The sequence below is a fragment of the Drechmeria coniospora genome, chromosome 03 (genome assembly GCF_001625195.1).
Source record: "Drechmeria coniospora strain ARSEF 6962 chromosome 03, whole genome shotgun sequence".
NCBI classification, from domain to species: Eukaryota; Fungi; Ascomycota; class Sordariomycetes; order Hypocreales; family Ophiocordycipitaceae; genus Drechmeria; species Drechmeria coniospora.
The window spans coordinates 4278300-4293454 of NC_054391.1; the positions used below are offsets into that span (position 1 = coordinate 4278300).

The 15155-nt window shown below is 52.7% G+C and overlaps 5 protein-coding genes across 5 annotated transcripts; 1 reads left to right on the top strand and 4 right to left on the bottom strand.

Annotated features, from left to right (window-relative positions):
• Positions 1 to 1086: 1086 nt before the first annotated feature.
• DCS_06871 (Protein kinase-like domain protein) lies at positions 1087 to 2497 on the bottom strand (the record flags this gene model as incomplete). Its single annotated transcript, XM_040804158.1, has 3 exons — positions 1087 to 1535; positions 1605 to 2364; positions 2417 to 2497. The coding sequence occupies 3 exons, from the start codon at positions 2495 to 2497 to the stop codon at positions 1087 to 1089; spliced, it is 1290 nt and encodes a 429-aa protein (XP_040654262.1).
• Positions 2498 to 3978: 1481 nt separating this feature from the next.
• Positions 3979 to 4743, bottom strand: DCS_06872 (uncharacterized protein; the record flags this gene model as incomplete). The annotated part of the gene is made up of 1 exon (XM_040804159.1): positions 3979 to 4743. The coding sequence occupies one exon, from the start codon at positions 4741 to 4743 to the stop codon at positions 3979 to 3981; it is 765 nt and encodes a 254-aa protein (XP_040654263.1).
• Positions 4744 to 5727: 984 nt separating this feature from the next.
• DCS_06873 (uncharacterized protein) lies at positions 5728 to 7466 on the top strand (the record flags this gene model as incomplete). The annotated part of the gene is made up of 3 exons (XM_040804160.1): positions 5728 to 5960; positions 6041 to 7319; positions 7377 to 7466. The coding sequence occupies 3 exons, from the start codon at positions 5728 to 5730 to the stop codon at positions 7464 to 7466; spliced, it is 1602 nt and encodes a 533-aa protein (XP_040654264.1).
• A 1880-nt stretch (positions 7467 to 9346) lies between these two features.
• DCS_06874 (uncharacterized protein) lies at positions 9347 to 10695 on the bottom strand (the record flags this gene model as incomplete). The annotated part of the gene is made up of 2 exons (XM_040804161.1): positions 9347 to 10129; positions 10201 to 10695. 2 exons carry the CDS (start codon positions 10693 to 10695, stop codon positions 9347 to 9349), a joined length of 1278 nt encoding a protein of 425 aa, XP_040654265.1.
• Positions 10696 to 12455: 1760 nt separating this feature from the next.
• On the bottom strand, positions 12456 to 13611 carry DCS_06875 (uncharacterized protein; the record flags this gene model as incomplete). Its single annotated transcript, XM_040804162.1, has 2 exons — positions 12456 to 12551; positions 12616 to 13611. The coding sequence occupies 2 exons, from the start codon at positions 13609 to 13611 to the stop codon at positions 12456 to 12458; spliced, it is 1092 nt and encodes a 363-aa protein (XP_040654266.1).
• Positions 13612 to 15155: the final 1544 nt, after the last annotated feature.

The following is a 15155-nucleotide window of genomic DNA, read 5'->3' on the forward strand; positions in this document are numbered from 1 at the left end:
TCATTCAGCCCCCCCCATTCACGCTTCGTCGTCGTCCAAGGTCGCAGAGCATTGTCAAACTTGCTTTGTCGTTGCGTTTGGGCTGCAGTAGAAATCGCCGGCCCAGGCCCTGCGTAGACACAGCTTGAGATGAGGAACACCGATCACGTCGTGACGCAAGCTGAAGATGCAGATACCCCCGAACTAGCAAGCACAAGCAGTGGCGTTGTACGATATTGGTTTGATATACCTGGCATCTTTTGTTCCACTGCCTTGTGTTGGAGGTCGATTGTAGTTGAAGAAGGAGGATATTGAGAAAAAAAGGAAAAATAATAGGAGGAAAAACAGCAGGAAGAAAGAGTAGGAAGAAAGAAAGAGCAGGAGGAAAGAGCAGGAAGAAAGAACCAAAGGAAGAAAGAGCAAGAGGAAAGAGCAGAATGAAAGAGCAGAAGTAAAGAGCAGAAGGAAAGGGCAGGAGGAAAGAGCAAGAGGAAAGAGCAGAAGGAAAGAGCAGAAGTAAAGAGCAGAAGGAAAGGGCAGGAGGAAAGAGCAAGAGGAAAGAGCAGAGAAAAGAACAAAAGCAAGGAGCAGGAGGAAAGAGCAAGAGGGAAAAGCAGAAGGAAAGAGCAGGATGAAAGAGCAGGAGGTAGCAGTAGGAACGAGAGGGCAGGAGCCACCATAGGCACGAATGGGCCACGTGGGCCTGCAAGCTGCGGTACGTATTCTGTGACAAATTCCCAACTCCGCACTCGTTTCCAGCTCGTTCGATACACTCCTTATTCAGCTCTGCAACCCAATGTGAGGTTCAAGAGTCGAATAAATGCCTGCCAAGAGGTAGCTCAACAAGCAGTGCTGTGTAAATATTCACAACGAACCAAAATCCCTTCCTCCATGCCACAGACCTTGCGGCATCAAGAGAGGACGCCGGCGCCAGATCTGATGCCCCTCAGAGACCAGAGTTTGTGTTCATGAACTACGCTTCCATCATGGTGGTGTCAACGGTGTATATACCGAGCAGTTTTCTGGGTACACGCGTGCCTGCTGCGAGCCAGTTCGTTCTGCCACCCTCTCATCATATCTGCTCGTTCTAGATATATGCCTAAAAAGTTAGAACCCATGATTCGACAACCACTGTACGATATCTGCTTCTGTTTGAACCCGCCGCTCCGTCGTTTTCTCCTCACCCATCTTCTTGACGTACGATTCATTGGCCAGCGAGTACGGGCATAGCAAGTTCTGAAAGCGCAATAGGTCGACAATCTGACGGGCACCCTGGATCTCGCTCGGCGTCAGGACACCGTTCCTCTTCGCTGTTGCATTCCACGCCCTGGCAGCCTCCCATTTCTTGCCTGCTTCATCCTCCAGCTTCGTCGGTGTGGAAAAGTCACCCGAAAGGATGGCGGCATCAAGCTCGCTGTTGTCGAGGTCAATTTGGCCGCCGACATCGAACAGGCTGCTCAGGAACTCGTCGAGCGGGTTTGAGACGAAGGACCAGTCAAAGTCCAACACCGCCGTGATTCTCTTGCTGTCTTTGTCAAACAAAAGGTTATTCATGGCTGCGGCAGGTCAGTCAATTGACTTTTTTCCCCCACTTTCCAATGACAAGTCATGAGCCGCGAACATACTAAAGTCTCCGTGTACCAGGCCCTTTCGCTGCAAGTCGACGCCAGCGAGCGTCTTCTCCAGGCCACCACTGTTGAGGAAATTTTCAATCCTCTTGTCGACGCCATTGCTCTTCCAGCCCTGAATAACGGCGCTTTCGGCAGCTCGGTCGAGATGGCCGCGCAGCCTCGCAGCCCTCCAGTTGGCATACGAGTCTACTGGCGCCCCCTTCCTGAGAGTCGCTTCCCCGCTCACAATTTGCCCGCTCGTGTTGAAGGTGAGCCCGCCAAACTTTGTGACATTCTCGGGCAACTTCGCAGCCTGGATGGCGCCAAGCGCGGCAGCTACCTGCTCCAGCACCATCTCCTTGTCCTCAGCTCCGAGGGACGAGAACTCCGTATCCAAGTCCACACCGCTTCTCAGCTCCGACATGATCCAGCCGAAAGCGGTTTCATTCGCCTCATCGTTTGTTGTCGTCGGTGCCCAAGCGTATATGGCAGGCACCAGCGGCGGGAGGCCCGCTTCCGACATGGACTGACGAACGAGATGCTGGACCGCCACGTCGTTCTCGACACGGTTAGTGTTGTTCACATCTGATGCACATGGGTTGCTAAGCTTGACGACGAGTGCGGAAAGGCCGTCGGAGGGCGCCTTGGTCGTGCCAGGCTGCGTGCCTGGAAGGAAAGCCGACGAGGCGGGCGTAGCCAGATCGACTCGGAACAGATAATTGTTGTACGGGTATGCATACTGCTCACTGTACGCCATCGTCGAGATCTTGGACGGCTGCAGGGGCGAGTGAGAATCTCTATTTCCTACCGCCGCGTCGAATACGAACCTGTAGCCCATGGTCGCGGACGAGTTTCTCAACGGCCGCGAGACGGCGGTCATAGCCCAGCAGGTGACTAATGACAGCCATGGCTACCTTTGGCGAGTTCCCTCTGGCATAGAAGAGGAGATCAAGTAGAAAGTAAACGGATGGACCACGATGCGAGAGACACGTGGGCGTTGAGTGGCAGGATGATGAAGCAGAAATGAAAGTTGAGGTCAGAGACGGAGGACTCCGAGTGAGATGTAGGTGCTGGTCGGTGTAAGTTTTAGCTGGAGCAAATGCGGCCCGCCCGAGCCGTGATGACTGAAACGTACACTGAAAATTTCAAAGCTCGAACACCGACATATTGTTCAAGGGCACAGGAACGTCAGCTGTCAGAAACTAGGCTCTCACGTTCCCGTTGCTGTAGCCAACACCGATCATATTCATCATGAACATGAAACAAGGCAATGGATGGATTCAACAGCGATAGGCGTAGGTTAGGATGACACATGACGGAAATATACTTGTACAGTACTTTGACTCTGTGAGATAACGAGGCCTTTGTTTCTGATCCGCAAGGGGGTTACAGACCTTCGGTATGCTGTTCAGTACCGTCCTGACTTTCCCGACCAGGAATGATTCTCGATGCCATTTTTAGATTTGCACCACGCATCTCATCAACCGGCACTTTGAATGTAATAAAACCTTGTAGTACTTTGAAAACGGTTAGAGCATGAATCAGCGTTACAGTAGGAGTATGGCGAGCAATACGAGCCAGCCGTCGAAGCAAGTGACGATGATCCTTGCCGAATGCACCCGAGTCGTAAGACGACCGTGATTCGGGCTTTCTATCCAAGACAGCCAACTCCCGCCGTTGGCCTTTTCTCCTCGTCACAAAAGTCCCAGTAACATGCGAGCCGTGTCGGGCTTGACAGAGCACCTCACCGGCCGCATTATCTCGATTTGGCAGGTCTTGGCTCCGTGCAATGCCGAAGGATTCGGACAACTTCCTAATACGGCATTCCTCGCTCTCTGCACACTGCGCATGTATACTTAGTTATCTATTGCGGCAAATTTCTAATTACTTGCTGTACATGGACTCCTGTAGGTGTATGTATGCGCACACGAAGGTGCCCTTGTGGTTCATGGTTGTCATTGCAGCTTGTACTCGCGTGAGTGGTGAAAAAGGAGTAGCACCTCTACCAACACGCACTTCCTGACGTGTCCCTCATGAAGGCTTACATCTTATTTGAGTACAGTTTGCAACTACTCAGTAAGAAATCATACTCGTCATGCTCCGCCAGCCTGCCTTCCTCATCCAACTGCGCCTGACGATAGATCCCCGCAATGGGTTACATCCTATGCAACCAGGACTCGTGAGGCTCTGCTAGCATGTTCTCGGGAAACCATCATCGCATTCCTTTGAGAAATCCGCAAAGGCAATGGCTTCTCATTTCTATTCTCATTTCTACATTATCGTACAACGGCATTTATGTGATTGATGTACGTTTTTATATGAGAAAAGCGCGCTAGATTGAGAATAGCCTCTAACTCCTATTTCGTTGCTTTCGGCACAAAAATGCTGGTCAATGGTGATGATGTCCCCGAGCATGCTCGTCCTTTTTGTCTTCCTTCTCCGTCTCATGCTTCATTACGATTCCCCCAATTCGATCTCCGCCCAAACCCACGACTGCCTGAGTATTCGTCACCTGCAACGGTGTCCTTGCCATGAATGTCATGTGGCAATGCTTGACGTGGCTCTCCTTGTCGTATCGATGCTCGACCTGAAAGCCCTTCTCCCTCATCCGATGCTCTTTTCTCCAGTAGAATGAGCAGTGGCTGACGTGCCAGCCAAAGGTCGTCCAGAATTGGGCATCCTCAACAGGCTTGGCGGCGAGGGCAGCCACTTCGTCAACAGTGAGCGGCCGTGTCTGGTTACGGTCGGCCCAGTAGGACCATTCACCGTTGGGACCAGGGCCGGCTCGGTTGAATTCAGCCGCCAGCTCATCATCGCGGCACTGAGGCGGGAGCCATGACACGGAGAGAGCATCGTATTTGCACCCCATCGCCGTCGCTTCGTCGAGGCTGGCGCCGCAGTCGCAGGATATTGCAGTTACGGCTGGCTCATCCGAGCCAAGGTAGGCTTGGAAGCCGTATAGTGCCCATCCAAAGGCGATCACGTTCCACCAGGCAAAGAGAACGAGCAGAAGCCAGCGTTTCAGGGGTGCTTGGGGTGCTTTGAAGCCGTCACCGCTGCTTTCCTGCGAGTCGTTGGAAATAATATGATATTTTTGCTTGAACTGCGGGAGAAGTTCCATGATGCCGGCGATGCTGGTGTGTTGCAGGAGCATGAAGAGGAGGTGGAATGAACGTGATATGTTGGCGTGAAAGATGCTAAAGCGGAATTACGGAGGAGTGGAAGTTGACGCAGCAGCGCATTGGCATGATAATCAACAAGCTATTCAGAAATGCCACCTGCAGAAGGGGACTAAATGATGACCTCATCGTCCCGCGGAGACCTTGCATCTTGAGCGGCACCAACGGTCCGTGACGTGCTCACTTTGCCGTCGTTGGAGCAGGATGCAAGCTTCTACCCCATGCAAGAAATGTATATTTAGACATGTTAGGAGAACTACATGCACATGATGATACTAAACTACCCACTGCAGAGCCTGGATTCAAAATCATCTAGCTACGTCCGGGCGAAATTCACCGATATGGTGTCACATTCCAACCCCGGCCTGCTCATCATCTATTCATATCCCATACCCCACAATAAGAATGCGGAGTGCATCGACTCCACACACCGGCCAGCCCGGTGGCCGGCATCCGTATCTCGGGACAAGGCCAAGACGCAGGTTGTGCCGTGCATTAGCAACGGAGAGTCTCAGCATCTACAGTACGCTCCCGGATCGGGAAAAAGTTCGAGGCTCATCATAAGCACCACCGTCGAGCAATGTTTTGTCAGCTCATCTTACGACATCATGTGTGTGCATGTAAGTCTCACGGCAAGACAAACATCCCATCCTCTATCCCCAGGATGAAAGTCTACACCTAACCGGAAGCGGGAGGTATCAGTCGTATTCGGTCATATCCCCTACGAGCACCCAAGGTCAGTGAGAATAGAGGCCAATCCGACAAAGGACGACAGCTGCATCTTGTACGCCGGTTCCCTGTTTCCGTAACACTCGCAGAGGTCATTCGACGGAAGTGTTTTCGGATCTGTACATCGCGCACGTCCAAGGCTTCTATATAAACGCAGCTTTCCTCCAACCTTGAGCAGTCCCATCCAAAAAAAAACCTCAACTTACACTCAATTCCTCTGTCCTACCACTATGCACAAGCTCACAGCATCCTGCAGCGCCTTGGCGTTGTTCCTTGCTAACGTCCAGTCCGTTCCCATTTCCGCAACCGGCAACGCTGCACCGGCTGTCGTGCAGGCTCGCGCACTTGACGACTGGCAAAAGTCTCTGTCGGATGATACTCGTCATCGCTTGGACTTGGCTCTAGAAAACTTAAAGGACGATAGTGCTCCCGGCCAAGCCTTTAGAAATGACACCATCATGAGGTGAGATTCTGTCATGCTTTGCAAATCTATCCATCTTTTCTGAAGCGAGCACAACCACTGACACAAAAAATCACTTTCAGAGTTAACATCGAACGCGAGGCCCTGGATCTGTCCCTCATCGATCTTTCGCAAGCTTTTGGATCGACCCTCCCGGCCTCTCGGTCCTCTGTGTCGAAGGTGGGTGTCATCAAACGAAGCGAGGCCGAAGACTTCCGCGAGGAGTCTTATACCCGAAGTGGAGGCATGACCTATCCCAAGGTCATTGAGCAGAGGAGCAATGCCGAAGATTTCCGTGAGGAATCCTACACTCGTAGCGGAGGCATGACTTACCCCAAGGTTGTCGAACAAAGGAGTGATGTCGAAGACTTCCGGGAGGAATCCTACACTCGAAGTGGAGGCATGACCTATCCCAAGGTAATAGAGCAGAGGAGCGACGCCGAGGATTTCCGTGAGGAATCCTACACTCGATCTGGAGGCATGACGTATCCAAAGGTCATCGAACAACGAAGCAATGCCGAGGACTTCCGCGAGGAGTCGTATACTAGAAGCGGAGGTATGACGTACCCTAAAGTTATTGAGGAACGAAGCGACGCCGAGGACTTCCGCGAGGAGTCGTACACACGAAGCGGAGGCATGACCTACCCCAAGGTCATTGAGCAGAGGAGCGACGCCGAAGACTTCCGCGAGGAATCCTACACTCGATCTGGAGGCATGACTTATCCCAAGGTCATTGAGCAGAGGAGCGATGCCGAAGACTTTCGCGAGGAATCCTACACTCGATCTGGAGGCATGACTTATCCCAAGGTCATTGAGCAGAGGAGCGATGCCGAAGACTTTCGCGAGGAATCCTACACTCGATCTGGAGGCATGACATATCCCAAGGTAATAGAGCAGAGGAGCGATGCCGAGGACTTCCGCGAAGAATCATACACCCGAAGCGGAGGTATGACGTATCCCAAGGTCGTCGAGCAGCGCAGCACCAAAGGCGACTACAGCACTCTCCTGAACCGTGAAAACCTGGCGCTCGGAGCGATTGAGAGAATCAACATCGCCCATCGAGTGCGCGGAGTCCCGGAGGTGACCATGGAGCAGGCCAAGGAGATTGGATCGCACGGCGACGACTACATTTCGGGTTACTGGGCCTCCTCCGTTAAGCATGGTGACTTTTGGACTTTGGATCAGGCCGCCGGCAAGCCCAACTTCATCGAGGGCGGCCAGGCCAACGGCTTCGGCTTCACGCAGAGCACTTTCCACAAGCTCCACTGTCTTGCGAACCTCCGGATGATTCTCAGCTGGCACATGACCGGAAACGGAGCCAAGCTGACACGCGACATGAATATGCACACGATCCACTGTCTGGTAAGCGCCACCCCGGCGGGCTGCACGTGTCGGTACTGACTGCTTTCGAACCGATAGGAGTACATTCGGGGACGCGAGTTGGCCAGCCCAGATCTGAACGAGGAGCCCATCGACACGGTCGATTACAAGGGCATGGGGATTCACTAGATGGCTAAGCAGGAGCGGGCGATGCAGCTGGCAAGGGCCTTGACGACGGGTTGAGTGTACAAACCATGGAATCGAAGCGAGCGAGCTGAAGACGTTGGCTGTCGTTGATCGTTTCCCCCTTGATTTCGCGTGATGACTGTAACCGCGGCGAAGGATGTTCTCGACGTCGTCTGGCAACCGCTGGGGCCACCTGTGTCTTTGTTTCTCCTGTACACGCATACTTGGTCGTTTCGGACGATCGGGGCATATTGATCCGGAGGCAGCAATCCCGCTTCGTACCGAACCGTACCGAACCGTACCATAGATGGTGGACCGTCATCTGCTACCTTTGTCACATGTACATGGACGTGTAGATGTACTTATATCGACCTTGTTGGTGACGCGCAAACTCTGCCCAGGGACATGGACAGCAGACAGGCGGCTGGCGTCCATTCGAAAGCCTTTGGCATCACCCTTGTATCGTCAAGCGAACCTAGCGGGTCAAAGACAGATATCAACGACGGCAGCGGGTGGCGCCGAGGACAGAGGAGCAACATGAACATGAAGGGTGCCGTGCTGCGTCAGGAGGATGGTGTTGCAAGTCATAACTGGGTGCATGTACTGTATATGAACACGTACAGGTACCACGGTTACTTGTACATGTAAGTATACTCCGTACAGGCGCCTGTATTATTATTACTCCGTACTCCGCACACGTACCTGTAAGTAAGTATTAGGTGCACATGTACTTACAGCAACTACGGAGTACAGTACGGAGTACAGTATTTCTGTGAAGGACGATGCCTCGCATACTGTACACTCCACTCCACCGATGAGCAAACTATAACTATCATTCGTGTATTAATTACTTGCCCTTTCATGTATACAATAATAATACATACACCCAAGTAGGTAGACGCACGAAAGTACTGTACTGTATATACATGTACGGTGCACGCACGAAGATGGATGCTCCGCATACGTAGTCCGTACCTGTACTTTGATACATACAGCATTCTGTACATTTACGTATTAGGAAGCAGTACTCCGTACATGAGTATGTAGCCGTATAATTACATGCAAGTATGAATACTGTAACAACATGTATTAATACTGTAATTGTACAACAAGTAGGTAGTTGTACTTGATTTGTAAGTATTTACACATGGATATAAATTGCATTCCCTCTCCCCCATCATGCGCCAAATTGGAACATAATAGTAGCGATAACGGTAAAGGAAGCACCGCTCAATCATTCTAAAAGGAATACATCGCCTTGAATCGATCAGGATTATAGCGGTCATGTCAGCAAGCAAGTACTTATGTACATACAGTACAGGGCATAGATCTCGTCTATAAGCATATTTTGAGTGCTCACTCGCATCTCATGCTGCTACGTCGATCCTCCGGCTAACATATTGTCCCGTCTCCCAACCCCACTCGCGGGCGATCTCTCATCCGTATCTTTACCACATTAAACATATTACACATCTACGAGCACCAATACTTGCATGTACTCATCGTCACAGGAAGCGGCTCGGGATAAAAGCACAGATGTTGCGTCGGCCGTCTCAAGATGGCACAGTCGTGTGCACTTATCCTGGCATCACATCGTTTCTCGTCGCTTCTCGTCGCATCCAAGTTGACGACGAATGCCGCCGTTCGGCAAATATCCCTTCAACTTCCTGCACTATGTACAGATGCCCCATACCCTCCCAGCCCGCTCTTGCATAGTCGATGGCAAAGTCAAATGATGCAAGGAAACGCCGTACAGAAACACCGCACAGAAACGCCGAAAGGTGGTGTCGTGCTGTCGTGCTGTCTTTGAAATAATCACAGAGGGGTCCCGCAAGCTTGTGTCGTGGCCCCCTCCGTAGACAGCACACCGGACTTCCCATGCCCTACTCCGTCTTCTTGGTCCCGAATATCCGTCTCCAGGCGCTTTGGAGGGCCATCTCGTTGAAGGCAACATCTTCGTGGGCCCGCTTCGTCGTCCAAACGCTGCCAGACAGCCGCACGTTCTCCCACGCCTTTCTGCGTATGAAGAAGGAGAAGAAGGCGGAAAACAGCTGGCCGCCTCTGATGTTGCTGTTGGCGCCGCGCTCTTCCATGCCGATGCCTTCGGCGTACTGATACTGGGCGAATATCGGCGGCGTTACGCTGTAGGACACGAGGTCGCCCGAGAGAATCATCTCCCTCATCATCAGATCCACCGGCATGTCGAGATTCACGGCCGACCTTAGCAGCAGCTTCGCGGCGCCGGTCTCGCTGACGGCGTACGCCGTCGTGCAAATGATGCCTCCCGATCGCCTGATGACTCTCTCGTGTTGGAGCGTCCGGCCCCAGTAGTCTCTGCCGGCCGGCACGGACGGATCCTTGTAGATCCGATGGACCTCCTTGTTCTCGATCGTATCGTGGCACTGGCCGAGAAAGAGGACATCCCAATGGCTGCTCAGCCAAGGATCCTCGGCCGGCGCTGCGTCGAAGCTGCCGTTCCCCGCCACCACCTTGGCCGGCTCGCTCCATCCGGCACGGGGAAGGGCGGCAGACTTCGTGTCGGCCAAGAATTGGCGGAAATGATGATTCAGCCTGGGCATGATTTGTCGAATCTTGACGTCCCACGTCGCATCCGACTCCAGGACAAGCACGGGCGGCAGTTTTTGTCGTAGCATGGCCGACCAGATCTGCGAGAGGCTTAGGATGCGCGAGACTACACTACATGTGCATCACGGAGCGGGCGCCGAGGGGTACGTACGTTTGCATGCGCTCTCCAGCAACCCTTCTCGCCGATCGTCAGCTCGCGCGGCTTCTGCGTCGGCGGCATGCCCGCGTCCTTGATCATCTCCGGACCGACGCCCAGCTGCTCGGTCACGTCAATGCCGGAAAGGTACGACTGCAGCGACATGGCATCGAGCCGATCGAAGCGGGTCGACAGATAGAGAAAGTTGACGGAGCCGAACCCCAACGTGCTGTTCCCCGCGCTCTTCATCGACGCGTCCGTCTCGGGGGGGTACCCATCGTCGTCGTCGTCGACGAGCTGCCCCGCCAGTCCTTGGCTCTCATGAGTTGGTGGAAGCCATATGGCGGACCGATCTGGTACGGGCACGGTGGCAAGAAGGTACAGCCCAAGGAGGAGAAAAACCACGACGGCCGGTATGAGCAGCCGAAGGAGGGGGCTGCGACTGGAAAGAGCAGCCTTCGAAGCGACCCATGAGCGGGCAAACGCCGCCACGCAATTGGCGTATTGCATCGTCTTTGTTCAGAGCCCAAAGCACCCGGTCGATGGAGGAACAGTGACAACTGCTGCCACTTGCAACGATCTGCTCCGGGCCGTACCTAAGAATGTCGATCCGCAGACGCAGCAGTCGGTTGCGGTGCTTCTTGGGCAAGGTTGATTCGAGAAAGCCGAGCCAACCCACAATACTTATATTACAGTCCCATCGTTCGCCGAGCTATTTGTTCGAGCAAGCAATTGCAAGTACGGAGCACGCTGAATCGCGTCTACAACTAATTGGTTGTAAGTACGAGTAAGTACTGTACTCAAGCACCATGCGTACTGTATGCTTGTCCAAGGCTCCCATCTCTGCCGACTCTCTATAGCAGGTAGAATATAGGTACCTATGGAGCCCGCTTTTCCGGGCTGACGTGCGCTAGCGAGTACCGTTCCTGCGTCATCCGGCATGTCATGCCAGCACACTTACTGTACTTACATGTACATGTACTTGTACTAGTTGGCTGCCCATGTACTCCGTACTGTAATGTACACCTACTTACAACTTAGTTGTACACGAAAATGCAGTAATAATGCACACTTACGTGTACACCTAAGTACATATATATACATTCTCTCGTCGCTCGTGAGTCATGCCATTTGATGCACTTCTGGGCACCCGAACTTGGAGAAATTGGGGCACCTGCACACACACGTATTGATATGCTTGAATGCGCAGTACGAGATGCACGGGATTTGTTGGTGCTTGTCCCATCGTTCATCTGCAGGAATCAGTGCAAGTACGGGGTGTACATGTGCTGTACAAGTAATGGGTGTCCAAGTAAAGTAGCACGAGTACTTGAGACGGTGCTCCGTACTTGTGTGCTGTACAGTAAGTACTTAATGCAAGGACTCCGTATACAGTATCTACTCCGTACGGAGGAAGTACTCCGTAAGTACTGCGCACTCGTGTAATGCAACACTTCGTACTCCGTAGACTGCCCCTGTACCCCATGTAGCCTCCGTATTTAAGTAAAGTGCATCCACCGAAAGTGTACCTAATACCTGCACAGTACTTACTGAATAGACTGGGTCCAGGTGTCTTTTTATGGGTCCACAAGGCCAGCCGTTGTACCTTCTTTTAAATCTTACACAGTGTACTGAGTATTTAAGTCTTATACTGTTTAACCAACATTATTGCATGCATCTACGAACAAAAGAATTCTTTCATTCAAGACGCCCTATTTGTAAGGCTAGACGCAAGGGTAAAGTTCGGCTAGGCCGGCATGTGGGGCAGACCTAGGAGAGTGGAGTCTTCCCTAACAACCAATCGGCTACAAAAAGCACAGTATCGAAAAAGCTTGGAAGGAGGGCAAGCTTTTGTCTGAATACAACCTCACAATTGAACGAGGCGCAGTTGCTTACCTGACTGTCTCCGAACGGGTCCGTCTTTTACACTATTAGTAAACACACACATCAGCCATGATATTAATTTTCTATTATATTTAAATTATAATCACAATATACATGCGCTATACAAGGGCATAAAAATAATGGATTGATTCCAGTAGTAGATGCTTGAAGTGTAATTAATTATGTTCTTGAGAGCCAAGTACATAGACTTGACCTCTTTTTGCTACCCTAGAGCTGCTTTTCCTGTTTCTGGTATTTTATTTTTTTTGAACAAGTCATGAACATGACGACGGCTAGCTCGACCAATGATCATTTGATTCCCAACTGTTACCAGACCGTCGCAAGGCCCGGCTGAGCCGGCTAACTTATTGTGCAGCCCGCTGTGTTTAGCAAGGCAGTTGTGGCCGCACTGAGCGGTTGAGAGCCGAGTGCACCCCATTGTGCTGCCGCGCTATCCCAGTAGTAAAGTCTTCCGGAGTAGTCTGTGCTTGGTTTGAAAACTGGGTTAGAACGAACACCCGACTTCGCCAAGAGCTCTTCCCATACGCTATCGCTTAACCGGCACGGCGTAGACGCTCGGCTTCCGTCACGGTAGTATACGTCGTGTGAGCCGCCCGGTGCACGGGTCTGGCGAGGGATAGCGGTCGTGGTGAGTGTAGCCGTGCCCCCCCGTGCGGGGTCCTTGTCTGTGTTCCCCCCGGTGGCCGATGGCGCACCTATGCTCGGATCTGGACCATCTGTCGGTGAAGGGGTAGCCGCACTTATGCTCGGACCTGGACCCTCTGTCGGGGAAGGGTTAGGCGCAACGAGAGGCCTCCAGACGTCGCGAGGCATGTAGCAGTTGTAAATGGTATCCCAAGCGCAGATGGAAGGTCTTGATGAGCCGACCGCGGCGCATTTCTGAGCATAAGGTGCGCAGAGCGGAGCAAAGTCCTTGTGGTAAGTGCGGTCCAGCGACACCGACCAGAAGGGTTCGTATGACAAAACGCATCCCAACGTCTCGTCGAGAACGCAGCCGAACGGGGTTACGCCACCCACTGTCGACGTGCACTGCAATTCGGACCCCTTGCAGATTGGGTCGCCGGAGGCGTCACCGGATTGGCCATTGGCAGACGACACCGAGTTGGAGGATCCTTCGGAGCCCCCGCGAGTGTGTGAAACGTCCGGATTCGACCCATCGGTCGCAGTGCTGGCTTCCATTCCGTTGTTAGAAGCCAACTCTCCCTGGACCGAACTGCCAGCTCGAGAATCGATGGCATTGGATGGAGAGCTTGACGCGTTCGCGGAGTTCCCAACTGCTGGCTTGTGCACATCGGACGTAACCGTCCTTGTCTCTTCCCCAAGGCCTGAAACGACCGTCGAACCCAGACCTGCGTCATCGGGTCCGATTCCACCACCGTGGTTCATCAAGACCTCGGGATCCCTATTCTCCTTAGGCTCAACATGCCCAGAGCTGCCGGCGGCGGGCGGCTGTTCCAGCGCTCTGTTCGAGTCCGGGCCAATCGATGGGAGTGGTTTTCCATAAGCCGGTGAGAAGGCCATGTTTTCAGGTGTTGCACGTTCGCTTTGTGATGGTGATGAATGAGTTCAACTGATAACCGAGATGCGCTTTTAGGACTCCTTCGTCAGGAGGTTCGTCATCGTCCTCTTTATAGCTGGCCCTGTTCAGATGTATTGGCAAGTGTTGGAGCCGACGCTATAATAGCCCGTCCATGTCATGTTTTAGACGTTTCATTTTCGATGCGTCGAATAGAAGGAATGGATCATTAGCATTCTTCGGGGCGTTGAGGCCGTCCTTGGGATCCTTTGGCTGTCCCTAGTGGCGACGTCTGGTGAAACCGTCGGCTTGTCCGTAGCGCCTCTCTCGTTTCGAGTCGTTTGTTTGACTTCCTATTCCTGCTCCATTTTCCTTTCTATTCCCCTTTGTAGTTTAGCGCTTCCTGTCGCCAATTCCGGTGGCGGTGTGTGGAAGGTGGGATGGAACTTTACGGGATTGAGTAGCGAACGTTCCATATGGAGTGACTTGGCGTTATAACCCATTTCCTGTGTTGATCAGCATAACGCCTTCGTTTCAAGACGTTGAAAAAAGCCGGCATGCACGACCAAGCGAAGCGTGGACTACCCTATCCGAGCTATCGATAAGATCAAGGTGAGCGAGTGAACGTCAGGAGACACAGCCCATACGGGGGGAACGAATGAACGAATCGGAGGGAGCGAGGATTTAGTTTGCTGGTGGCGCAAGAGCAGCGAGAAGAACGTAACGCAGTAACCGTGACGACCGATCGTCGCCATCGAGTGCTTCCTCCAGACCCTTCCGACAGTGCCACCATGGACCACAGGACAGGGTAATGGCCCAAAAGAAACATCTGGCCTTGCTACAGATTCGTCAAGAAAGGGAATGCCCAAGATACCATCCCTAGAAACGCACTATCGTCTACCATGCCGTCTGAGCAGATACGAAACCATGGAGCCATTTCAGAGAGCCACCCAGCAGCTTCGTCACAAGCTCCCCCGCCATAAGAAAGCAAGAGAACATGTTGCAATGCAAGGAGTTACGACGTGCAATTCGGTCACTTGTAAGAAGCAGAGGAGGGGGACTTCAAAGGCGGATGGCTGGGTTTGTAAGGGAAACGACCTTTCTGAGGTGGATATGCAGGTCTGTAGATTCTAGACCTGAGTGCCTATCGCTCTGAAGGATTCGTTGTGCTTGGTCTGGCGCAGGTACGAGCACAACTCCCATGTCACAAGGTGATGCTGGAACATACATACACAATCACCAGGGCAGAAAATCGGGACCCGCGAAGCCAAGACGACAAAAGCGCATGCCGACGTCTGTCACGGCCGGCCGACAGTTCCAAAGCCCAAAAATCCACCACCCGCATGCACATTCGTCCGCCGCTCTCTTGCCGAGCTGGCAGCATTGCCATGCAAGCACCAGCTTTCTTGCCAGCTGCTGGAAGGAGGAGGGCAAGCGCTTCATGTCCATAGGCTCGGCGAGGAGACCGAACACTCCTCCAACGGCAGTCAAGCGCTCTCGATGCCCTTCACCGGACCGTGGGCTCAACCCATCATACAATCCGCATTGT